The sequence below is a fragment of the Citrus sinensis genome, chromosome 8 (assembly GCF_022201045.2).
Source record: "Citrus sinensis cultivar Valencia sweet orange chromosome 8, DVS_A1.0, whole genome shotgun sequence".
NCBI classification, from domain to species: domain Eukaryota; kingdom Viridiplantae; phylum Streptophyta; class Magnoliopsida; order Sapindales; family Rutaceae; genus Citrus; species Citrus sinensis.
The window spans coordinates 5,345,867-5,373,471 of NC_068563.1; the positions used below are offsets into that span (position 1 = coordinate 5,345,867).

Consider the following 27,605-nt stretch of genomic DNA (forward strand, 5'->3'; position numbering starts at 1 on the left):
TGCATGCATGATGATTAAATTCAATCATCCTTGATTTGGCTTTTTATTTCTTTCCCTCTTGCTTCCACATTATTTCCATTATACTCCAATTTGTTTTCTCTTTAAGTTTTTTTTCTCATGAATATTCCTAATATTCCTACCATGACAAAATATAAAAATTAAGATAAAAATTAATATAATAAAATATAATTTAACATAAAATTAAGTTATGGAAGCATTAAAATAATAGATAAATTATGAGCACATCAAAAGTTTAAAGAATAAATCATTGTCCTAAATAATTTTAGAAAATTATTTTTCTCCATCTTAAACCTTTAATACAACATGGCATTTTTTTTAACAATATACCAATAATTATTATTATATAAAGGTAAATTTCTTAAAATCATATTTAAAAAAATTATAATTCATTATAATATAGAGTTTATTCTTATTTATAACTACTAGACTTAATAATAGAACGAGTCGTAACCGAGCCATGCCAAGACCTAGCCCAACCCTATAACTAGAATGAAGGGATCTTTCTATCATTATAATAACTACCTTTCATTAAATTTTTTTTTTAAAACTATATAAAGATTATTCTTACATGAAGTAACAATACAAGGCCCTCATTAAGAAATGAACCTGGACGACATTAGGGCTTTTATCCACAAACAAAATTTCAAAACATACTTAAAAAAAAATCCAACACATCCGTTAAGTACAACTTTAACATGGTCACATGAAATTTGTGGGGTTAATTTATTTAATTGTATGCACCCGTTTGGTTTCATTGATCTCATGGCTCAGGTTGATAGTTATTAAGTTATGAGTCATGATTACGTAAAATTTATTTGGTTATCAGTTATTCTAATGTTGTATTTAAACCATAAAACTAGAGATAACAAAATTTATGAGAAGTTTTGTCTTATCACAATGTCTATTACTAAAGAACGTAGTCCTCTTGAATAACCATGATAATTTATTTAATTTCTTTTGCTCCATCTTAAACATATTATAATTGTAGTCAAAGTTTGATAGTAAAAATATAAATAAATAGATAAAACAAAGGTGTCTATTTCCATAACTAAAGGGGTGTATATATATACATTTGGACCAACTGATAAAGTTTAGATCATGACATTAGGTGAAAATAATCTTATTTTATTTTCTTTAGATTATGTTAGAGTTGTAACTTGCAATCGAACAATTCTCGATTGATTTAACAAATGACCTTAAGGACATGTTTGCTTGGGGTAGAGAAGTGGGGAGAGGAAAAGAAATTGATTTCTTTTATACTTTCCATTGTTTGGTTAGACTAAATTTAATGGAATTGAATTTCTATCAATTTGAAGAATTTGTATTCCTTATCAATGATTAAGGATTTCAAATTCCTTATTTATTTAAACACAAAAATTCTAATATTATCCTCTAAACAAAATCAATTTTAAGTAAATGAAAGTACAAATAATTTATATTTATTTTCTTAAATTAATAGAATAAACGTATTTGAAAAAAGAAAAAAACACTAAAGGGACTCCTCGCAAAATCACCGGAGACTCGCCGGAGTTTCGCCGGAGACGCGCTTTACCATCAAAACCGGTACCAATGGAATCCTTATGAGCCGATCTACAACTCTATGGGGTTAGAAATGCTAATATACATTGTTATTTACCTCAAGTCTTATTTTAATTTTTGGGAAAATTTTAACTCTCATATTTTCAATTATATAGTGTATTTTCTTCAAAATTAACATTTCCAATGAGTAAATTGTCCATTTATGATCATTATTATGCATTTAACGCGATGAAAAATGGAGGTCAACAATGGTCAACGGTGCCGGTCAATGGTGGTCAATGGAGGTCAATGTGGTAGCTGTCCATGGCCAAATGCTGTAATTTTTAAAAAATAATTTTTTATTTAATTAGGTAATTTTTAGATTAAATTAATTCATAATTTTATTATGTTTTAATTTATTAACAATATTAAAATTAAAGATAGTGGGTATATATTTGTCTAAATAAAAAATATGTAATTTCTTTTCCTTTTAAATTTTATGTGAAACCAAACAATAACAATTAATTTTTGTACTCTTTTCCTCTCACCACCTCTCCATTCCTCTCTTTTTTTCTTTTCTCCTCTCCTCTCCTCCCATTTTTTAAAACCAAACACCTCCTTTCTTAGGAGGTGTTTGGTTTTGTAAAATGAAAAAATTCTATAAATATGATTTTGTTGAAGCCTTAAATAAACCATACAGTCTGTGCCGCGTAGAATGGGATACAAAAATTTGTATTTAGCTTGCATGCAAAATGCAACATGCTTACGTATGTCTAAATTTCTAAATATCTCATCCATGCGGCAGCTAGCTTAGCCTTTTTATATTGAATAATTGATCATACAAGTGTAGTTTGTTAGTTTTACGCAACCCACGTAAATCAATTTTATTACGCAAGAATTATTGAGAAATCGCAAATTAAGTTGAACTGGTCCATGGTCAGATGGTCTCGTCTCGTCTCACCACTTGGTATTGATGCCATAGGAAAAGAGTAGTTGATTACTTGATTTTTTAGACTTGGGGTGGCATTGAAAAAGATTGTTGAAAAGGAATCGAGTGAATCAAATCGAATTAGTTTTGTCTTTCTGTACAATACATCCCCCATTATCTAGCTCATTCAGTCTTGAGAATTATTATCTGATTTTGATCCCCCATTTAAACTTTTTGCCAAGACTATCCTAGAAATTGATTTGTTTATCATTGCTTCTTGGTCCTTACGGTCTTTTATGAATCACAATCAATTTAATCAAACATAAAAATACGGGTACAAGCTGGTTAGCTTACACGCTTCCTATATAAGAAAGGTACGGGCATCAGATTCAAAATATCCATCCATTCGTAATTTTTTTTAAAAAAAAAAACTCCGGAATTGAACTGAACGAGTTTCAGACATGGCATCGAAAAGCAAGATTCTATCCATCGGCGGGACAGGGTACATCGGTAAATTCATCGTGGAAGCAAGCGTTAAAGCTGGTCACCAGACGTTCGTGCTCGTGAGAGAATCCACACTCTCTGATCCCTCCAAATCTCAACTCCTCGACCACTTCAAAAACCTCGGCGTCAATTTCGTTATCGTGAGTTATCATTTTTTTATTTTTTTTAATTCCATTATTTTGACCCGTGGCAGTGTAGTATCTACTTAAAAGACTTAGTATTTTTATTTTATTTTATTGGGTGCCGTTATTATTATGCAGGGAGATGTTTTGAATCACGAGAGTTTGGTGAAGGCGATAAAACAAGTGGACGTGGTGATATCAACAGTTGGTCACACTTTAATAGCCGATCAGGTCAAGATTATTGCTGCCATTAAAGAAGCCGGCAACGTTAAGGTATGACATAATTAATATATAAATATCTTGGATTCCGATCAGGATTGTGCACTCGCGCACACGTGGTGATTTATTATTGGCGTTGTAGACTAGAGCTCCCTGTTCCGCCAATAAACACCCGCTACATGCACAATTGCGCCCTCAAGATAATTTAATTAATTAATTAATTATAAAAACCTATGGCGTGAATGCAACTAAAAGGAGTTGATGTTTGTGAATTATTTATTATTCAGAGATTCTTCCCGTCGGAATTTGGAATTGATGATGATCGAATCCATGGAGCCGTAGAGCCAGCAAAATCAACGTATGACGTAAAGGCGAAAATCCGCCGAGCCGTTGAGGCAGAAGGCATTCCGTATACTTATGTAGCATCGTACGGTTTGAATGGCCACTTCCTTCCCAATTTGTCGCAGCCTGAGGCCACTGCCCCCCCTAGGGATAAGGTCGTCATCTTAGGTGATGGAAATCCAAAAGGTAAAATAAATTAATTAAGCTCATTGTTTTTAATAAGATTGTTGAAAAAGCCATGTTTAAGGCTCCGTTTGTTTGGTATATGTTGCGATGTTAGTGTTATGGCCTATAGTAGAATGGATGGTCTAGCAACTTAGTGTCTGTTTGGTACTGTTGTTGGAGATTTTAAGATAGAGTTTTAAGTGATTACCAGATACTGAACTGCCACATCATGGCTGCCACATAACAATTTCAAACAGAGCCTAAATAACTTCATTGCAAAATAGTTAAATGAATCTAACTTAGTTTCGTCATTTGATTTTCAGCTGTTTATAACAAGGAAGATGATGTTGCAACCTTCACCATCAAAGCGGTTGACGATCCGAGAACCTTGAACAAAAACCTTTACATTCAGCCTCCCGGCAATATTTACTCGTTCAATGATCTTGTGTCTATGTGGGAGAGAAAGATTGGCAAAACCCTCGAAAGGGAGTATGTTTCAGAAGAGCAGCTCCTAAAGAATATTCAAGGCTAGTTAAAACTCTCACTTCTAAATGTTATTAAAGAAAGCCGCGAATTTTTGCCTTATTGATCCTGTCTTCTCCAAAATGTTGCAGAAGCTGCACCTCCACTCGGGAGGTTGTTATCAATTTATCACTCTGCTTTCGTGGAGGGAGTTCAAACCGACTTCAAGATTGAACCATCGTTTGGAGTTGAAGCCTCGCAGCTTTATCCTGATGTCAAGTACACTACAGTTGATGAGTACCTCAATCAGTTTGTGTAACCCTTCTCTGCTTCCAGCTGCAGCTTGCAGGATCTTGGACTCTTGGTAAATAAATAATGGGCTTGTTGCAATCTTTGGTTTTTATATGTAAAAATTATGGTTCTTGGCCTTACTTTCTTCTGGTTGTCAATGGAATTTGTAAGACCATATTATGTTTGCTATGTCAGTGATCAAAAGAAGTAGGCCATGTACTTGATCTGAGAATAATTATAAAGCCAACATGATCAGGTGAGTGCGTGTGTGGGGCTTTTATTAGGGTGCGTGTGTGAGGCTTCTGAGGGGCTTGTGATATGGGGTCTACAGCCCCTAATGGGCACGCGACTGCGTGCACTAAATGAAGTTATTATAAAAATAATTATAGAGTCACCAAGGCAAAAATTAAAAGTAATTTACCAACAAAAATAGTTAAAAGTAATAAGAAGTAGGTATTATATTTCAAAAATTAATTTTTCATTAATGTTTATGAGATTAAATTTGCTCTTATCTTTCCTTAATAAACACAAAAATTTACCGTTTCGGACTAATTAAAATTTTAAAACTAGCTAACAAGCAAACCGCCATTAATTTTTTTTCCATTTCTTTAATCATTCTTTTTTCTCTTTTTTACCTTTTTCTTTTTCTTTTCTTCAGTCCTTAATTTTCTTTTCTTTTTTGGTTTTCCTCTAAACTCTTTAAGAAAGGCTGCCAAGCCTTGAAAATATCTCAAAAAATAAGATTTTCTTTTTTAAGATTAACATTTTAACCACAAAAAAAAAAAAAAAAACTCTAGTCAAAACATTGAGCACTTAGAAATCAAACGATAAAAACCTCTTATTAGTACATTAACTGTAAAAAAAAAAAGAATTATCACAAATATTGAAATGTTGTTGTTTGATGCTGAGATTCTTGAAATGTATGCAGAATTCCGACAATATTTTGTTGAAGCAACTCTCGGAAACTTGTTTGTTGAGATTGATGAAGAGTCCATGGCAAGTAACCAGGCATATTGCAATCCTTGTAATTATTCTGACTGAGAACAATAAAACAAAAAGTGAAAACTGAAGAAAATGATAAGAAAACAATAGAATGATAATATTAAAAACTCGCTAATCTTGCCCAATTTATTTTTTTTTTTGGATAATGTTCAGCGTATACTAGAATCTTTTAGAGCAGAAGCAAAACAGCAAAAACTTTTCAAGAAAAGAAAAGAAAAAAAGAATTATTAAAGAAAATGGAAAAAAGAATTAACGGCAGTTTATTTGGTAGCTTTTAGATAGCCAAAACCGGTGAGTTTTTGTGTTTTAATAAGGATACTTAGGAATAAATTTAATCCTCTCTATAGAATCATTTAGTTACTATGTGTCAAAATCTCCTGCAAAGAATAGGAAAAATTAAATTAGAAGAGGATCCAAGTCATCAACATCTTGGAATAAACAAAAGAAACTCGTTTTGCCTGTGAACCAATTCAAGATAAAGAAACTTGTAAGCATATCATTGTTGTTGTCAATTTTATTTCATTTTTGGTTTCTTTGTCAAATTAAAGAAAAAGTGTAATAAATCTCGAGTTAATAATTAAATTAGAAGAGGATCCAAATCATCAGCATCTTGGAATAAACAAAAGAATCTAAACAAAAGAAACTCGTTTTGCGTGTGAACTAGTTCAAGATAAAGAGCAGACAATTGGAAAGAGACAAATACTACAAGAATAACAAAACATTCTACAGTTACTACATAAGCCTGCAACAATTAATTATTAACTCAAGATTTATTACACTTTTTCTTTAATTTGACAAAGAAACCAAAAATGAAATAAAATTGACAACAACAATGATATGCTTACAACAATGAGTATGAAACTTAGTACAACAAGGACCTTTTTGCTAATTTTTTCAAATTTTTATGATATTTTAGAATTTATGGGTTTTATTGATTTTGATAAATTGGAGCATTTCTCCTTTCATCTTTTATGTATCTATCCCTAAATTTCTTATCTTTGTAAAGTTTTAACTATATCTTTGTAAAGTTCTAAATGATTATCTCGTTCATAGAGATTTATAGTTAAATTAATTCTTGTATTTATAATCATTTGTCTCCTTTGAGACATAGACCAATTTTTTTCTTCTAACATTCCTATGTATATTCCTAAGCTATATTTCCAGCTTAGGTACATCTTATCTAGGCTTTCACAAATAAATTGTAATTTGAAATTTGCATCTTGAATCAACATCACCATATTATTATTATTATTATTATTATTATTATCCGTTGTTTTATACTCGATTTTGGGTTCTATTATTAGTCGCACTTGTCTTGGATTATTTCGAGGCTAGATAGAATTGATTCTATTAATGCTATCCTGTTTCCTTCTTCAAATGAATCGAATATTTTTGGATCAATAATTCTTTTCATTGCTTCATAAAAGTGTTTGCTTGTAATTAATCTAGTTTTAACTATGGAAATTGTATAAGCAACTTGATATTCTTGACTAAAGTCTAGATGATCAATTGCGTCTAGAAATTTATTAATAGATCTTTCCATTTTTATGAAATTGAGTTACTTTTATCGCTTCCTATCTTATAACATTTCAGAATACAAACAAGGTCCAACATGCTTCCGTTTGTTGCTAAAATAAAAGAATAGAGTTCAAGATTACTAACCAGTGTACATCTCTCGGAATTCTAAGATAGATTCACTAATTGCCTCCAACCATAGAGAGGTCTATGGTCAGCTCCGCCATAGCTCCACACATCATATAAGATCACTTCAGCGACTGTTACACAGGCCCAACGCAACATATAGCAAACGGGCCTAATAGGATATGTCTAAGTGATTTTCTTACAGCCGTCTCTGGAAGAGTGCTTAGTAATAGAAAATCTTCTTCCTTTAGCACAAGTATTGGCATGTAAGGTTCTTGGTTATTTTCTAAGAGTATATAAGATATCTGGAAGATGACAATTTCGCTCAAAAGAGTTTTATTTGTTTCATCATTGAAATTATTTACAGAGGATGGTTACAGAGAATACAGGTGTAGGTGAAGGTTAGGCATGTGATGTCCTTCCCTTCTTAAATGCTTCTATTTACAATCTTAAAGAGATAAGGTTCTCTCTTTTACATGACACTTGAACAATTCTCTTGGTGGATTGTGGATTCTTTCCTGATAAGGTGACCCTTCTTCTTTTTATCATTAAAGACAATGGTTGTCTTCTTTTCCTGGTGATAGACAGCCTTTATCTGGTTGTGGTGAGCTTTATCTTTTTGGAATCTTTCTTTTTGAATTATTGATGCTTTTAGGATATCACCTTTTATCTTTTTCAATGGTTCCTGTCACATGCCAAGTATCAAATCTTCCTCCAGTGACATGTCTTCCCCACTAGAATCCCTTTTTGATCCTTCGTAGTAGTAGCCACATGATGACTGATGTTTTAGTACCTTGCATACCTCGTGGTGTGTCGGTAAGATGGATTCCACGAGATTTTCATATATTGCCTTTTTCTTTTTTGATATGGCCTGCCTAGCTAAAATGCTTTCTTTTCTACTTATAGAAAAGATTATATGCTCCTTTGTGGCTTCGTGGAGCCATATTTTTTTCCTCACTTATCCTCTCAAGAGATTCATAGAGGACTTTCATTCATATGGCTCTTTTGTTGGTGAGAGCTTTGGTTCGAATAATTCAAGATCATAAGCATTATAGACTTGATCTATATCAATAGTTGGACTAACTTTTTGCTGCTAATTCTAACTTGAATCATGTGCTGTGCTACCACTTATTTTCACCGTATTCAGGGCAAGCAGTGAGGATCTTGATAAAAATCAGTTCTTTTGTTTTGCATATCCTTTTGTGGTCATTAACAACCTCTGTAATTTTTTCTATGAGCTCTTTTATTTCCCTACAATCATCACTGACATAAACAAGGTTAAGCAAATCGTATTCAAACATGTCTTTTATCAATTTTGGATCAGCTCCTGGCACAAATTTTATCCTTGGGTATAATCCTAAATGATCTGGTATTATAGTCTGGTTATGATGAATCACATAAGTTATTTTACCAATTCTTTTATAATCATAAGCGTTGTCGCTTCTTCATGGATTTTTAACCATGAGAACAGACTGTCCGCTTTTATCATATTGGGGCCTTAAGCTCACTAAAGACATTTGAGATTCTTCTTTCTTCATAAATTATTCTTTGTAATCATTGATTGTCAGAAATTTCTCTAGATGTGTGACTTTTGAGTTCTGTGAAGAACTCTGGGCAATCTGACCCTCAGTTTGATCCTTAAAATGGACCTTTTTTAACATATTACTAATATATTATTCTGAAATTTGGACTTCTAGATGATTTTGCGAACTTTTCTATAGGCAAAGTTTGCTCAATTCTTCATGGGCATCATCTATCATGGCAAGCCCATCATAAATTATACCATTGCCTTTGAGAAGCAATTCTTGACCTTCAGAGCACATTATTATGCCCTTAATTATTTTGGAAAGACCCATCTCCATTGTATTCTCGGCTAAGAAAATTTACAATAGAATTGTTAGATCCTTTAATATATTTAATTTCAAAATCATATTCAGCAAAAAGCCGTTGCCATTTAATTAATCTTTTATATTGAGGGAGATTAGGCAATTTATTAAATATAACTCCTTTAACTCGAGTGTTATCAAATCTTACCTTGAATTTCTTTGGTAACAAAAAGAAAGTAAATTTAGCTATTCTATTTTTAATAGCTAATAGTTCATTTTCATTACTATCATAATTCTTCTATGCGGGTTTGAATGTTCCGGTGGCATATCTACAAATCTTTTCTTGATCTGTTTTTCAGACTGCACCCCAGTAATTATCTGAAGCATCAGTCTCAAGAATTAAATTATCACTAGAAGTAGGGAATCCTAATCTTGGAAGATTTTTACATTTTTCTTTCAATTTTTTTACTACTTTGGTATGGAGATCTTTCCATGATTTAGTATTATTCTTTTTTAATAATCCTTGTAAAGATTATTTTTCTTTAGCTAAGTTTTCTATGAAACCTTCAGCATAATTAAGACATCCTAAAAATCTTTGAATTTGTTCTTTAGATTTTAATTTATTTATATTTTTCCAGAAATATGAGGTTGCATCTCAATTCCTATTTCATCTATTATTAACCCTAGAAATTCTATCATGGGTTTCATTATTTCAGCTTTCTTTTGAGAGAGTAATATTCCATGTTTCTTGCATTTTGGCAAAAGAAACGAGATGATTAATATGATATATCTTATTATCTGAAAATATAAAAATATCATCTAAATAAACAATGCAAAATTCATGAAATTCTTTGAAGATTTGATCCATCCTTCTTTCAAATATTTTTGGTGCATTTTTCAATCCAAAAGGCATTACAATCCATTCATACTGTCCTTGAGGTGTACTAAAGGCAGTAAGTGGTATACTTTCTACTTCAAGTTTGATTTGTCAAAATCTAGATTTGCAATCAAACTTGCTAAATGTCTTTTTATCGGTCACAGAGATAATTAATGTATCTTTATAAGGTAAAAAATATCCATCGAATTTGGTATATTTATTTAATTCTTTGTAGTTAATAACCATGCAAGCTTTTCCTCGTTTAATTTCTACATGATTTCTAACCATAAAGGCTGGACTACTATGAGGACTTTTAGATTTTTGAATAATCTTAAGTTTTAATAACTCTTCAATTTTTTTTTATCAAAATCTTGTTTATGTTCTTGCCCATATCTCATAGGCTTAACTCTTATGATAACATTTGGATCTTTTAATTCGATCTTAGCATATGTTTAATCAATTTCCCATAATTGAATTGGGTTTTCACCAAAATTTTTTCATAGTCTGACATGATTTGAATGATTTTTATAGTGTAATTAACACGCTGATTGTGTCAAAAATGTAATTTTCGAGTTGTGCGCCTAACAAGGTTATAAATTCTTGGGGTAGTAATGGAATGATTACATGGTTTTTTGAGAGTAATGGCTTCGTTAGTCATTATATAAATGAATTGACGAAGGAAATTAACTCCTACAAGTATATTTGTTCCCATATGATCATAAGACCATAATATAGGGATACTTAAGATGTAATCTTCGATTTGGATTAAAGTCTTAATCCTACAAGTCCCTAAGGTGATATGTTCATCATTTATTCCTTATCCTTTTAAAGGCTTATAATCTTTCCAATATGGTTTTGAATAAATCCTGGAACTGGCAAAACTAACTCCTAAACCAGTATCGATTAAAGCATGAAACCATTCCAGTTTATGTTTATAATATGGTATAATCACTTGTATATAAATTATAAAAGGATTAGACATATCTTGATATGGTTTGCTTAATTCCTTCAATTGTTATGCTTATTTCTCTATCTCCTATACAATAAGGAGAGAAATTCTGAAGAAAGTTCATCCCTAATAATAAAGGATTTATTTCTGTTTCATAATCTGGTTCTATGAAAAAAGGAAAGATGAATTTTGTTCCTTTTATTTTTAATGGTATTTCACAATATTGTCTTAACGTCTTTCTTTCTCTATTAAATCCTATATAAGTATGAGGTTCAATTAGAATTTTTCATTCTAAATATTTAATCATTTTAGCATCTACATAAGATTTTGCAGCTCCTGTATCAAGGATAGCAAAAGTCTCGTGCCATGATTTTCCATTATTATAGTCAATCTTAATTTTTAGATTTTGATTATTTTTTCTAATTGTGGCTAATATTTCATGTGATGGTGGTGTCACAAGATGACTACATCTAGTAAAACTTTGGATTCTTCTTAATTTTGGTTCTCTTTTGGGTATAGAGAATGATCTTTTATGTCCTATAATGATTCTTCCTTCTGGAGTATATTCTATAGATTTAGTAGTATTTCCTTTAATCAGAGTAGGTTGACTACTTAGATTCATTTTCCATTCTTCTGATAAATCTATTTCTCTCAGGATTTCAGGATATTGTATATTTCCAACTTTACTAAATAATTTATCTATTTCAATAAAATCTTTATTAGCAAACATTTCACTATTTGCTGAATTTGTTAATGCATATTTTATGGCATACGTTATGCTATATGGATAAGACCCCTCATGCATTATATCAAAGTATTTAAAATTATGACATAAGGTTAATGTCTTATTTATATTTCTATCCCTAAGACTTATAGAATATTTAGGATATATCTTAAATATCAATTTTTTATAACTCAAGTTTCCTTGTATTATTCTAGGGACTGCATGTTTTCGATCTTGTATTCTATTATCTAGTACTGCTAAAATTACTGGACTATCTATTCCTTCTCGAAAATGAGCTTTTATCATAAACTGAATTCCTCCAATAAGCACATATCCAATTTTGGGTCTATTGCCGGATTTTATCTTACTGATTTTATCTTCTATATCAGTCTTTAATAATAATGGTATATTTGTATTTCCCTTAGCATACCTAATTTCAATAGGTTCTTCTCACACAGTAGCACTGAAATACATAACATTTTTTCTTTTTTTCTTTTAATCATGTTGGCAATTCCTAGAGCTAACTTATTGACTGAAGTCATAGATGATTCTAATCCTTTTTTTGTTAATCTTGAGGTATTGTTTTTTTATCAAAGATTAATTCTTTGTTAAAAGAACCTTGTTCTTCTAATTCTTCATCTTGATATAAATGCTTATTATCTAATTCTTCTATGCTCATTCCAAATATGATTTTGAATCTGAGCTACTTAAAGTTTCTTTAGAAAGATAATATATGCTATCACTTTCACTAATACCTTCACTATCTGTGATTAATTCTAAATCATTAAAATCCTCAAACATTTTTATATTTTCTTTTTTCTTTTTAGGACATTCATTTGTATAATGCCCTTCTTCATTATATAACCAACACTTGCATTCTTTAGCTGCATTGGTTTTAGATCTTCTTTTAAATTTATTTTTCTTGTAGAATTTCTTCTTATATTTATTTTTCTTGTTGCCTTTAAAGAATCTCTTCTTTTTGAATTTCTTCCTATATTTATAAGTTTTATCTGAACATCCAAATCTTGGTGGATCTTCTAACTTAGAGCAAAACAATCCTTGATTTAGCCTTTTCATAAGTCTGTTATCTCTTATTTCAGCACACCATTCACTCATTCTATTTCGAGCAAACCTAATCCTATTTCCTAAGGTATCAGTCTCTGTTGTATCTTCATATTTGTTGTTATATTCTAGCATAATCCTTTTCTCCCATGGGTCTGGTATCCTTATAAAATATTGATCTTAGTAATAACATATGCTACTTTCATCTAATTCACATTTATAGTATAATTCTTCAAAGCTACACGTGTATTCTTCTAAATAACATATATTACATATTTCAAGCCTTGTTAGTTTTATTACATTTTCCATCTTTTTCACTTTATTTCTTATTGAAAATCAGTTTCTCAATCTTCTCCTAGGAATTCTTTTCTTATTTCATTTTCAAATCTATTTAAAACTTGATCCAAGCTTTCATTTTGATTATTATTTTCTCCATACCATATTTCATTTTTGTTATTATCGTTTAGTCCCATAAACCAATGTGACACTACTCCTACAAATGAAGTTTTAAGGAATTCTATACTATTATTCCTATCTATTTTGTTAAATACAAATGCCATTTTCATAAATTTAACCCAAGCGATAATCGTTTTATCTCTATCTTTGACATAGTCTAAATCTAACCATACTCCATCATGGTTGATTGGTCTCTCTCTATATTTTCCTAGAGTTTTATAATTTTTTTAGGCTTGTTAACCCTAAAATATTGACGTTGTGATCTTTCATGAGCTGGTATTTCTTCTCTAGTTAGGAAGCTCTATTACTAGATTCTCCTTGTCAAAAAACCCTTGGTTTTGATTCATTCATTTTTAATTGTTCTATTCTACTTTCAATATCTCGTAAGTTAATGAGTACATCCTCTTCCTCTTTGGATTTAGATTCTTCATTGGATATTTCTGGATTATATAATTCTTTTAATCCATTGTCTACATTTTCACTTAGCATCCTTAAACTTATTAATTTTTTATCTTCATTTTTTGTTAAATATTGGTCTAGATATTGCTATCATTTCTTTATCTTTCTTTTCGTTGTAGTAAATTATGGTGTCTTGTAAGATTTTTTTTTCTTGAATTACCATGAGTAATTCTTCCATATTGTTATTTATCTTTTGTATTTCAATCCTTTTGTAGTTTTCTATGAAAAATTATTTCTATACACCTCTCTCCTAATTCTAAATAGGAGAATAGGATCAATATTTAAATTTCTATTCTTTATTATTTTGAGTTCTCCAATTCTAAATTCATGAGCTCTAGATAAATAAAATTGTTCTAATTGTTTATCATCTAATATCTCAAGTTCTGAATAATAATATTGTTTATGTTTAGTTATGTAATCCTTTATAGTATTACTATCTACCATTAGATTATATCCCCTATTATTAATAAAATAAACAATTATTTCATCCATTTTTATATTTTGAACAAAAAATATGGCTCTGATACCATTTTTGCAGACAATTTTCAATCCTAAGATCCAAGTAAGGATGTAAATGATTAATCTTTAAAATCTTATGAATATTTTAAAATTTTGCTTTTTTAAAACACACAGTTTTATGCTAGGTGTTGTGCAATCTTTTGTAAAAATTCATGAACCAATACTATATTGACTTCTCCTAAAATGCATAGGTTTGTTATGAAATTCTAAGTATACAACCCAAAAAGTGGGGTGAATTGGGTTTTTAAAAATTTAAGCAAATATAACCACACAAAAATTTCAATTAATGTCTTAATAAATTCAATAACAATAATTTTAACAATGAATAAAATAAAGAGATGAGAGAGAAGAGAGCAAACACGAGATTTTTACGTGGTTCAGCAAAATATGCCTACGTTAACGCCTCCAAGCTCACCATGCTTGAAGATTTCACTATCCAAGCATTACAACCCTAAGGCTTCAAGATGCTTACAATTGATTTCCAAGGTTTCAATGGATCTTTACATCTAGAGGTTATCCCAAACCTCTTCACCAAGTGTTTCTCACACTTACAACCACTTAATTGTGATATTGAAAAAAAGTTACACAAATTTTCCACTCACACAATATATGTGTTTACAACTAAAAGCCTAGAGTGTGTTTCAATGAAAGAATAAAAAAATTTAAGCTCAAGATGGATTAAACATGCAAAAGTAAGCTCAATGCCAATTTTTGAATTCGTTATTGATTGAATATGATTGATCCTTTTGATAGTTGGAGCTAAAAATTAGCTGTTATTGACTTTCTGCACAAGGGCTGATCGTCGTTAATACTTATCGGACTGTCGTTTTGACTTGATCAAGTTACCGTTAGGCAAAAATTTAAATTTTCGAATCGCCATTTTCGAGACGTTGAATTGTCGTTAGTTTCTAGTAACCTTGCGAGAAAATAGTTGGCTTACCGTTTTCAAAATGTCGGATCGCCGTTAGTTTCCAAATCTATTCGATGTCGGTTAGCCATTTGCTACATTAACTGCTACATTGAAACTATTTTTTAAAATTATATTTTTGCCCATGCTTTCTATAATTATACTGTAGTCCAAATCTTCATAATACTTTACAAATAGGTCTATTTCCAGAGTTTCGAAACAATACTTTTTATTTCCAAAACTTTATGAAATTATACTATAACCCAAAAATATATAAAATATTTCAAATAGGTTCATTTCTAGAATTTTAAAACAATACTTGTTGATTTCAAAGTTCTCAAAACTTTTTTAATTTAGAGCATTAACTTCAAAATAACCAATTTCATAAAATCATTTTTTTATTAAGATTTATGAAAAATGACTTGAGCTTTTAAATGCTTAATCATGCATATATTTAATCATACTAGCTTTACAAGAAATGTAACAAGAGAAATCACCTAAGCTAGTACCTCTAATGCTTGTTCTTGACTTGATGAGCTTTTTACCTTTGTCTATTTGAGTGCCTTGAACTTGATCTCACATGAATTATTTTTTTCATTCAAGAGCTAATGAGAGATATATATATATATATATATATATATATATATATATATATATATATATATCATTTTATCCTTTTATCCTTAACACGTGGTTTGTTATTATCAAAACCAAAGTTTGTACAACCGCTTAGGCCAACATGTTACTCCCAATCAATTGACTTCTGACATGACTACTTCCAAAATGGCTAGTACCAAAAGGGAAGCCCTCTGGGATGAGAATTGAAAAACATGCCTCTTCTAGCACTAAAATTACTCCTTCCACCTATATTTCCACTGTAATGTCCTTAAAATCCTCCAGCATATCCACCTCTTTTAGTATTGCCTCCTATTTGTGCATGATAGGTATTAATTATGCCATAGTTATTATCGTTAGCAAAGTTAGCACAATTTGCATTGAATATGTGCTTTTCATTATGACTTTGTTCAAGTCTTGCCTCTTGAGTAAGCAATAGAGCATATGCACCATCATAATATAACTTGCTAGTTGTAATAAAAGTAGATAAATGCAGATGGCTAGCTTTACAACTATTGAGAATTTGTTAAACATATCTTTATCAGAAATAGGACTACCAATACATGTCAATTATCTGCTATTTATTTAATCTTTAAGCAATACTCTTCTATGCTTAGTGACTTTTTTCTCAAAACATTCATCTCATATCTCAGTTGAAGAATCCTACCCTCATAATGTTGCCTAAACTTTTTCTGTAATGTTTTTCATACATCAAGTAAGGTGTTATAAGAATGAACAAGACCGAGAATACCTTCAGTGATAGAGCTGAGTAACTAGCTAAGTAATGTGTGATCTTGAGATCTCTAAACAATGAACTCAGGATTTTCGATCTGTTAAGTAGATGCAGCAACTGCTCTAGCATAGTTGATGAATCAATGAATTGATTTGGTGCTTCATTTTCTCTAGTTATGTATCCTTCGGTTTCCTCTTATAAAAGCTAGAACTTGATTTTGCCAAAGCATGTAATTTGATCAATCTAATGTGATTGGAGTGATGAAAGAGAATGTTGTTTGCATTGATTGATTTATAGATATTGCAATTGAATTTGTGCTTACATTGCTTGAGCTTGCCATTTTGGCTCAGATACCATGAATAAATTATTGGAAGTTGAGTTATAGTTGTTGTTTAACAGTTGAGAAAATAAAGGAAAATTCTCTGGAAATTCTAAATGTTTCCTATATATTGAGCAAACGAAAGATTAACATGCTATATATATACAAGTTTCTAAATTGTTTCTAGCTAATTTACAGTACAGCTAATCAATAGATTTGATCCAAAGTAAAACCAATTAGTTTCACACATAAGGAGCACGTGAATCCATCATCGTTGCATAATAGAACATGTTGACTTAGCCGCTGACTTGGCATTGACAGCTTATTTGCTTCTTTTTTGTAACTCTGGATAGTGTGCTTTCTTCACAAGCTTCCCCAAATCTCCATTATGTACAGCTTCTGCAAAAATTTCCTAACCAAACCATTTATTTGTAATTTCCTCTTGTGTTGGCCCTATGCCATCATCAAGTGGTACCATGAGAGGATTTCCATCTAGATTACCCTGATCTTTGTCTGGATCATAACTAGTATGCATAGTGTTTTCATCCTCATCACCCTGCGCAGCCAAAACAAAATGCTTAACATTACATATACAGTAAAACCTCTCTATAGTCATATTGTTGGGATTAAACTAATTTTATTAATATGAAGATGTTATAAACTTAATGGAAATTCAGTGACAAATCTGTTGATTAGCTGTGCTACTTTTGATAATTAATTAATGAAGCATGTCAAATCTAATGCATTGACATTGATAAAAGAGATAAACATTTAATTTAAAAAACTAGTACTTATATCTATCATCTATGTAGTATTGGGAACATGCAAAGTCTTCTTATTGAAAATCTAAAGAATAAATTATTATCCAAAACAATTTCAGAAAAATATTATATTTCATCTTAAATCTTTCATGTAACATAGCAATTTTTTTTTTTTTTGCACAATATACATATTAGTAATACTGTGTGGATGCGTGTTCCTTAAGATATGCTCTATAAAAGTTGTTAACTTATTACAATGTGAAGTTTGTTCTTATTTATAATTGGCTTAAAGTAGGAATAAGATTTTTTGTGACTATTGGACGTTGTTCTTATAAAATGTATCACTACAAAGAGATTTTATTATAATTTTAAACCGAGAAAAGAAAGTGTAATCCTAATAAATCACTATCCATTAGAGCTATAATGACTTAAGCTTTACAAAGAAGAAGAAGAACGATAACAATGTGAAGGCAACAAGAATCATGACAAAGTGAGAAAAAGAGAGGCCACATAAGCCCCAAGGGAAATTGAGATTTTATAACACATCCTAATTGCAGAAAGTATAGGCGAAAAACATGTGCTTGATTGTAAACATGCACACACACGCACGCGCACACAATTTGACCACAAAGACCGCATACCTTTGAGAGTTGGTCCTCTGGGGCATAGGCATTTTTCACATGTTTTCATGCTTCCTCCTTTTATGGCCACGTATTTTTCATAAGCTTGATCAAGAAACCCCTCCAATTGTTCATCATAATGTCATAAGATCACAAAGGCATAAGTTGATAGATATATTTGTCAAGATAATGCGACAAAAGATATAGGTAGAAAAGAATTACTTTCTGCATTCTTTATCAGAGTCACTGTCACTGGACAATTGCTCTTGAGTGTCTCTATCGGGTCTCTCATCTTCACAGTCCTTTGTGTAAGAGAGATTGTAACATTTTTCAATCTTTGGTTTGATATTCTAGAAGAAAACGGTTTGCCGTGTCTGGAGAAAACGGCTAACCGTTTAACTCCAGAGAGCATATTTTATGTTCTAAAGAAAACGGCTCACCGTTATTGAGAAAAACGGTTAACCATTTAACTCCAGAGAGAATGTTTTCTGTTCTAGAGAAAACAGCTCACCGTTATTAAGAAAACGGCTAACCGTTTATTTACAGAGAGCAACGTATTTGACATTCTGGAATAAAACGACTCACCGTTTATTGAGAAAATGGCTAACCGTTTATTTCCATAAAGGCGTCAACTGGAAAAACGGTTAGCAAGCTTGAAAATTTCAATTGTTAATCGATGCAAATTCAAACCAAAAGAGTATCTTTGAAGAAGTACTATTTCGAATGGTTGTATTCTTTTAAATAAACATCTTCTTCATTAAAGAAAGATATACAATTAGATTAATATCAGATTTTGCAGGTTTCATATATGTTCTGGAAATACAACCTTACTTGCTAAAGATTATATTCAGGATTTGATATATCTTAGGGGTAATTTGCCATTTAAACTCTATAGCAAATCAAGATTGGTGAGGGCAAATAAAACCTTAAAGGAAAGTGTGCAAACACGTCTCAAATCCTAAGAAATTTTCGTTGTTCTTTGCCTCCATATTCTTATTATTCACCAACACTCTGCAGTAGCATTCTCATCATCATCATCATATTCAACAGCAGTAAGATCTTTTTTACCCTAAATCGATCATTCAAGTTTATAAAAGAATGAGATACTTGCCTTAGACCACACTTTTGAATTGGACAAAACTAATAAAACAAAATTGCAACTAATATTGTCCTACCCAGCCATTTTTCTTTTATCCTGATGTCAAGTACACTACAATCGATGAGTACCTGATCAGTCAGTTTGCGAAACCCTTCTCTGTTGAGTTGTAGCTTGCAGGATATTGGGAAATAAATAATTGGCTTGTTTCCATCTTTGGTTTGTATCTGTAAACATTATGGTTGTTGGCCTTACCTTCTTTTGGTTTTTTATGGAATTTGTAGCACCATATTTTGTCCACTATGTCAGTACACCAGTGATTAAATAAAGTAGTCCCATGTGCTTGATCTAAAAATAATTATAAAGTCACCATGTGGTTGATCTAAAGATAATTATAAAGTCAGAAACACAAAAAAATTAAAAGTAATTCATAAACATTTGTCATGTGAAATTTACTTAATGGAAGAGAAATTCTAGGAAACAACTTTATGGTGAGAAACTCTAAAAATCAAACCGAAAGATATATAATAAATAACTCAATTGTTTCACATATTGTAATTCTTTAATTTTGAATAACAACATATGTTTCATAAGATTTAAAATGGTATGACTCATTTTATAATATTTTTAACTGAATTGAAATTCTGCAACTATAAAAATTGAAAAGAATGAACTTGGCGGTATTACGCTTATAATATTGTTTCTTATTGTGAACCAAAAGCAAGCCAATATTACGCTTAAGTCATCTTTCTCTACGGTAAAACTTATTTATAATCATAACGGTAACACTAAATTAATTTTATTACTATGAGAGTTTATAACTTAATAAATGTGTAGTTACAAAAATTATTATTTTAACTTAATTATTTTTAGTGCAAGTGATATGGCGATAAAATATGCACTAATAACTAATTAACACAGCATGTCAAATTCAATGTACTAATTGTTGTGGAAATTTTAATGTACTCACAAGCGCACGAATCTATTGTAGTATAGACTAATGGTGACGAGTGTCGATCCCACGAGGAGGTGGATTTTAATTGTGTAGAATTAATTTTGTAAATGGGTGATTGGATTTGTGGTGGAAATGATTTGGAATATGCTAAAACTTAAATTAAAATGGCAAGAATAAATTCTAAAATTGGAATTGAAATGGCGAGAATAAATTGAAGAGAATTCTATTAAAATGACGTACTTGGGTATCTGGATCCGTATCAACATGCATCATGGGCTAAATAATCCGTATTAATGCCAATTAAATCATGAGGGGGGAATCCACACCTCATGAACCACGCTCTAATCAATATGGTGCTAAGGGTTTATCGTGCCAAATAATAATAACCTTATACTAGAGAGCCGGTGTAACCAAGGCGGTATCTAGACAAAATTATTATTATTTGTCGACGAGAAGTCAAAACATCCACAAAAACTAGAGAGGAAGAGAAAATAAATTTACCAAATTAAGCCCATGACACATGTTGAGACTTCACCTTCAACCCAAGCTTGAAAGAAAATTAGCCACTCATAATTGAACTAGGGGCAAAATAGAAATTTATTAAAATACGAAGAAAATACAAGATGGAGAGAGAATTACAGAAAATGGATCTCAAAAATGGATTCAGAGATATCAAATTAGGGGGGGAGGCCCCCTTTTTATAGATACATGGAGTAAATCATGGCCATCGGATTAAAAACAGTTTGGATGCTCAGGATTGCGCCACGTCATCAGTCAACAGTCCACGGTTTGACCACGCGGATGAACAGTAACACGGTTTGACTCGGATGAATAGTAACGCGGTTTGGTTGAAAATAATCCTGTGTGATGCATGTACCGTACGCGAGATTTTTCATCTACTGATATGCTGCCACATCACCATCAACAGTACATAAGAATTTTAGCCCAATAGGATCGTGACACCTCATCAGTCAATGCCACATCATCGGTCAATGCCACGTTATCGATCCGTCTATGTGAACAGTGTTGTGAACAGTAACGTAGTTAGTACCGTACACGTGAATAGTACTGTACATATGAATAGTGTCATTTTTCCTTTTATGCTCCTCCTAAGGTTTTCGACCGTCTTGAGTTCAAAAGTGATGTCCGTTTTGCCGTCTGATCTCTCCTTTATTGTGAAATGACTATAATGCCCCTAAAATACATAAAATATTTAATTAAAATAAAACACATGTAATTAAATCACAAGAATGTTAAATACATAAAAGTAAGGGTTGTTAGTAAGACTTGAAATGTAAAATGACGGTTTTCTCCTTTATAAATATGCATTTTCTAACACTCAACACACCCCCCAACCAGCTTATTGCTAGTCCCTAGCAAATAAAGCGAAAACAAAATTCAAATTAAAAAAAAAAAAATTTTAATAGAAACACTCGTATTTATTCCGTCAGATTAATGATAGCAATCAAATAAAAGTATAAGCATTATCTCCAGTCTAAAGCAACATCACACTCACATCAACCATCCACATGAATCAGCCCAGTAGACTTTGTCATAGCTACTTTCAAGAATGACATGTCAAACCCCAAAATCTCACTGGAAGTAGTGACACTCTCACAAAGAAATTAAAACCAATAAAAATAGTCACTCCAATGAATGGTAATTGAGAGAGAAAATAATAAAGAAGTGATATCACATGCTCTCACCAAGATGAAATAAATATGCCCTCAGCTTATAAATAATACGAACTCAAGTCAAACAAAAATGCTAGTCAACCCACTTTATTTATCTTTTTTTTTATTATTCATCACTACATCTTTTTAGCCCATATAACTAGCTTCTACTTCAAACTATAGTTCCCTAAAATCAAGAAGGATTTTTATTAGGATGTAACGTAGGCTAGGGACATGGCTAACAAAGAAGGGAAATAAGGAAAATAAAGTGTATGTTTGAGAAAAATGCAGAGAAGTTTTTTTTTTTTTTTGGAAGTTGCAAGGTGGATTTCACCTATTATTTTTATTTTTATTCTTTTGAAACAACAACTTTTGTTTTTTTTTTCTCTTTTTTTTTTGGCATAACTTCACTGAACAAAATAATTATTTACATTTTTCTCAAACATAAATAGGTGATGGAACTTATAAGATATCGGGTAATACTCCAAATCGGAGTGGGTCAAGATGATAAGTTGACAAAGAAAATATTTTTTTTTTTAAAGGCTCAAAAGGGTTAACTATGGATATTTAATAAAAGGGATGGCTAGAAAGGTTCAAACGGATCAAAGATGGCATTTCCATCATCTTTTAGGGCTCTAAATAATCATCCATATCTACTAGTTAGATGGGCCTCCCAATATAACAACACACATTTTTTTCTCTTTTTTTTTATTTTACAATTTTTTTAAGGGTTAACTCAAAAGCAATTTAGAGATCGTGTGTAAAATAATAAACTGCTAAGCTATATAAAAAGTGGGCAAAAGGGTTATTCTCCAAGAAAAATAATAGGCTCAAAAACTCACTTGGTACTTATTATGACATGTTCATTCCTTCAAGCAACTCATATTTGTCTCCGACATCAACATGTAGAGTAGCACACATAATGTAACATCACTTAAGACCAAAGATAATACAAATACTAAAATTTAAAATTAATCATGTCATCCAATGTTAAAACAAATCACACAAAATTTTTTTTTTTTTAAACAACATTCTACCCCCAACCTATTCTAAACATGAAAGGAAAATATGCATGCAGAAATGTGAAAATGATGCATAAAAACTAATTAGAAAAGTTACACGTAAAATGATAGAAAACGAAAATGTTTTTTTTTTTTAAAGAAGATGCGTTTCTAGAGGAACTACACTCTATATTCAGCCATCTTCGACTCACAAGTTGGAAAATGTATATTTATAGAGGAGAAATTAAAAAGAAGAAAAATAAACATAAAAACATAATAAAGAAAAAGAAAATGTCTGAAATTTTTTTTTAGTTTTTTAATTTTTTTTTTAACGATGAAGATGCGTTTCTATAGTCATTACACTCAATATTCAGCCATCTTCAACACAAAAAGTTAGCAATAGTTAGTTTCTACAACAAAAATTAGTAAAAACTTAACCAAAATGCCACAATTGTCGACTATTCCCTCCCCCCAACCAGAACGAAACATTGTCCTCAATGTTTGAAAGGAAAGAAGTAGAGTTTAGAAGACATCACCTGGGTGGTGCAACACAGAAAATAATATTTACAAGCGGAGAGTTAAATCTAATTTGTACTTCTTACTGCGGCTACTGTTACCATCATTATTTGGGTGCTCCAACACAAAGGTCCAGGGGTCGGGCTCCGGTTTATAAGCTTGTAACATATCAAGTAGCTCATTAGCAGTGTGAGCACAAATAAAAAGTTTTTTCACATTAGAAGGAATGAAATAGTTTTTTATTGCATGGTTAAGAAATGCGATAAAGTCATCATAAAAGTTATTGACATTTAACAAACCGATGGGTTTTTTATGGATGTGCAGATGGGCCCAAGATGCTAGCGTGATAAGTGCCTTTAGTGTTGCAAGATCTCCTGGAAGGAAAATAAAAGCATCAGCATGATTAAGCATTTCAGTTATTCTTTCTTGCATACCTGAGACGACTAACTCTTCTCTAGTTGATGAGTCAGATGAACTGCTCAATGGTTTTAAGACTCTTGGGATGATGCCTAACACTTGACTTCCTCTGATAAAAGCTGCTTCTGAGACCATTTTTGATAACCCTCGATTACCTCCTCTATACACCAAGTGTAATTTTCTCGCTGCTATGCTTCGACCAAGATCTATGGCTGCCTCAACGAACTCTTTATGTTTGCCATATGTAAATCCAAAAAGCACACAAATGTTCTTGAATTGTCTATTGGGAGTAGCTGACATTGTGATACTTCTCAAAAAAAATTTGTGAGTGCTTGACAAAAAAGAAATCACATTTAAGAGTCTTGGTGATAGTGGGTCATGGTTGTGTATAAGGTAATATGTCAGTGTCAAATAACGCGTAAAGCACGTGGCTCACAAGTCAAAAAGAAACAGTAAAAAGGAAAAAGCAAACAATAATAAAATTATTAAAGACAATAATGCAAACAATAAGACAATAGTGAAATAAAATAACAATAAAGTAAAAGGATATTTACAGGTAGTTGCGACTGTGGCTCACATCTTCCTCTGGTTTTACGTCCAGAAACGGCTTGAACGCCCTCTATGGGTTGAGGATAGGCTTCCTATCCAGTTTTCTTATAAACTGGCAAACAGGGTCGTTTATAGTCAGATTCCCGAGACTATATCGTGCATGCTCTTTCTGGAATAATGGTCATAACTGGAGAATCGCTCCTTGCACATATCCACTGAGATGCGTTTCAAGAGACAAAAGGATATCATCCAATGACTCCTTATTCAAGCCATCTCTAATTAATTGAATCTTATCTTCACTGTTATCAGACATCATTCCTAAAGAACATGAGTTTTTATTGCAACTCATTCTGGCACACTTATGACAAGCAACAGAAATTCTTCGAGCTCGTCGTTTTCTTGCATAATTTCCTTTACCACAACCAGGCATGTATGCAATAAATTTTGGAGGTAACTCACATGCCGATCGTACTTTAGCCTCGATTAACCAACAGATGTCAGCAGGTATGTTATTCCTCATGAATAATCGCATGCGTTCGGACCGAGCTTTATAGATCGTAAGGAGGGCATTCTGAGGAAGTGAAGGGAATCGCTTGTGAAGTTTCGCTAGAATCTTGTTTCTGTCCATACCTTCGCCTCAGAATATCAGTTATTATGGGAAATTGAAGTAACCGACTTGATTGTCACGGAGTACCGTTATCCGCCACTTCACCGGGGTAACAAACTAAAGCACACAAACCGAAAAACAAATTAAAACACACAAAGAAAATTAAAATCGTCCTCTTATTGAATTTACCTCAAGCTCCAACTGGATGTCGTAAACACTTCTCTCAATGTCTCTGAGTTGGCTTTCTAAACCCTCAACATAGGCTACTAACTCTGGTGGTTGTAGAGCCTAAATGCGATGTGTTTTACAAAATTGAATCTGCCTTTTGAGATGAGTTTTGACACGTTGAAGTGGTTTAAGAATGTTCAGGAGGAACGGTCTAAGTAAGGTACTAATGATTAAAAACGATAAAAGAAAACTTAATAGTTAAACAAACACACTTATGCAAAAATAATTTCAATTAGCAGAAGAATAATATAAAGAAAAAAAATCAAATCAACGAAAAGAAAAAAAATCAATTCAAATCTGGTGGGTCACTCAAATTTATTTCGGTGTCTTCTCCATGTGGTTGGTATTCTAGATATGGCTTTAATCTTTTACCATTAACTTTAAACGTGACACCGTTCTTTGGGTCCTTAATTTCAATTGCCCCATGTGAAAAAACAGTATGAACAATAAATGGGCCAGACTAACGAGAGCGTAACTTACTTGGGAATAGGTGCAAGCGAGAATTGAATAAAAGCATTTTCTTACCTGGAGTGAATGATTTTCTCATAATTTGCTTATCATGGAAGACTTTCATTCGTTGCTTGTAAATCTTGGCATTTTCGTATGCGTCATTGCGAATTTCTTCAAGTTCTGCCAGCTGTAATCTTCTTTCTGAGCTGGCTTGCTGCATGTCAAAATTGAATTTCTTGATGGCCCAATATGCACGATGCTCGAGTTCTACAGGTAGGTGGCAAGCTTTTCCATATACTAGCCTGTAGGGTGACATCCTAATCGAGGTCTTGAAAGCCGTTCTATATGCCCATAATGCATCATCAAGTCTTAATGAACAATCTTTTCTGTCTGGCCTCACTATTTTTTCTAATATGTGCTTTATTTCTCGATTGGAGATCTCAACTTGGCCACTGGTTTGCGGATGATACGGAGTCGCCACTTTGTGAGTGATTGAATACTTTGTCAAAAGAGTTTTGAATGCTTTGTTACAAAAGTGGGCACCACTATCACTGATTATTGCTCGAGAGAATCCAAAGCGCGAGACAATGTTGCTTTTCAAAAATCCTATCACCACCTTGTGATCATTGATCCTACATGGAATTGCTTCTACCCATTTTGATACGTAGTCAACAGCAACCAATATGTATTGATGGCCAAAAGAAGGGGGAAAGGGTCCCATGAAGTCGATACCCCATACGTCAAAAATCTCAACCACTAAAATTGGATTTAGTGGCATCATGTTCCTTCGTGTAATGCTTCCCATTCGTTGACACCTATCACATGAAGAACAAAAAGTGTAAGCATCTCGAAATATAGTTGGCCAATAAAAACCACATTGTAAAACTTTAGTTGCTGTTTTCTTAGCACTGAAATGGCCTCCACAAGCTTGTTCATGGCAGAATGAAAAAATATTCTGAATTTCATTTTCTGGGACACATCGTCTAACAATTTGATCAGCACAATACTTGAACAAATACGGGTCATCCCAAAAGAAATTCTTTATCTCTGCAAAGAATTTAGCCTTATCTTGCTTGGTCCAATGCTCTAGAAGTTTACCTGTAACAAGATAATTAACTATATCAGCATACCAAGGTAATACTTCCACATTCATTAATTGTTTATCTGGAAATGACTCATTCAATATTAATGGCTCTGTAATTGTGTCAAAATGGAGACGAGAGAGGTGGTCCGCCACAATATTCTTTGTGCCTTTCTTATCTTTGAATTCCAAGTCAAACTCCTGCAAAAGTAACACCCAACGAATTAGTCTGGCTTTTGCATCTTTCTTTGTGAGAAGATATTTAAGAGCAGCATGATCCGTGAATATAATTATTTTACAACCAATGAGATATGATCGAAATTTTTCCAATGCAAACACTACTGCTAGCATTTCTTTTTCAGTAGTTGAATGGTTCAACTGTGCATCATTTAATGTCATACTAGCATAGTAAATAACGTGGGGAATTCGATCAACTCTTTGTCCTAATACTGCTCCTACTGCATAATCAGATGCATCACACATTAGCTCAAATGGTAAGCTCCAGTTTGGGGCCTGAATGATGGGTGATGATGTCAACAATTGTTTTAATTTTTCAAACGCCATAAGACATCAATCATTAAAGATAAAAGGTACATCTTTAGCAAGTAAATTGCATAAGGGTCTAGAAACTTTGCTAAAATCTTTAATGAAACGTCTATAGAAACCAGCATGCCCAAGGAAAGATCTTACTTCTCTGACTGTTTTGGGTGGAGGAAGATTAGAAATGAGATCCACCTTGGCTTTGTCAACCTCAATACCTTTGCTCGAAATGATGTGACCGAGAACAATACCTTGTTTTACCATAAAATGACATTTCTCCCAATTTAAGATCAAGTTCTTCTTGATACATCTCTGCAGAACTAGTGTTAGATGATGTAAACATTGATCAAATGAGTCACCAAAGACAGAAAAGTCATCCATAAAGACTTCAAGGAATCGTTCCACCATATCAGAAAAAATGCTCAACATGCATCGTTGAAATGTAGCAGG

General features: G+C 32.0%; 1 protein-coding gene across 2 annotated transcripts; it reads left to right on the top strand.

Annotated features, from left to right (window-relative positions):
• The first annotated feature begins 2,566 nt into the window (after positions 1–2,566).
• Positions 2,567–4,832, top strand: LOC102622214 (phenylcoumaran benzylic ether reductase Pyrc5-like). 2 transcript variants are annotated; one of them, XM_052432407.1, is made up of 6 exons: positions 2,621–2,841; positions 2,927–3,111; positions 3,232–3,366; positions 3,600–3,840; positions 4,143–4,346; positions 4,434–4,832. In XM_052432407.1, exons 2-6 carry the CDS (start codon positions 2,929–2,931, stop codon positions 4,598–4,600), a joined length of 930 nt encoding a protein of 309 aa, XP_052288367.1. In that variant the 5' UTR covers positions 2,621–2,841; positions 2,927–2,928; the 3' UTR covers positions 4,601–4,832. The 2 variants fall into 2 exon arrangements, with proteins under 2 accessions (XP_052288366.1, XP_052288367.1); XM_052432406.1 differs by having other exon boundaries at positions 2,567–3,111.
• Positions 4,833–27,605: the final 22,773 nt, after the last annotated feature.

Excerpts from the sequence above, each read along its gene's own strand:
- LOC102622214 (XM_052432406.1), top strand. The coding sequence starts at position 2,929 with ATGGCATCGAAAAGCAAGATTCTATCCATCGGCGGGACAGGGTACATC. Across the intron at positions 3,841-4,142 it reads AGGTGATGGAAATCCAAAAG|CTGTTTATAACAAGGAAGAT; the intron begins GTAAAATAAATT and ends TTTGATTTTCAG. Across the intron at positions 4,347-4,433 it reads GCTCCTAAAGAATATTCAAG|AAGCTGCACCTCCACTCGGG; the intron begins GCTAGTTAAAAC and ends AAAATGTTGCAG.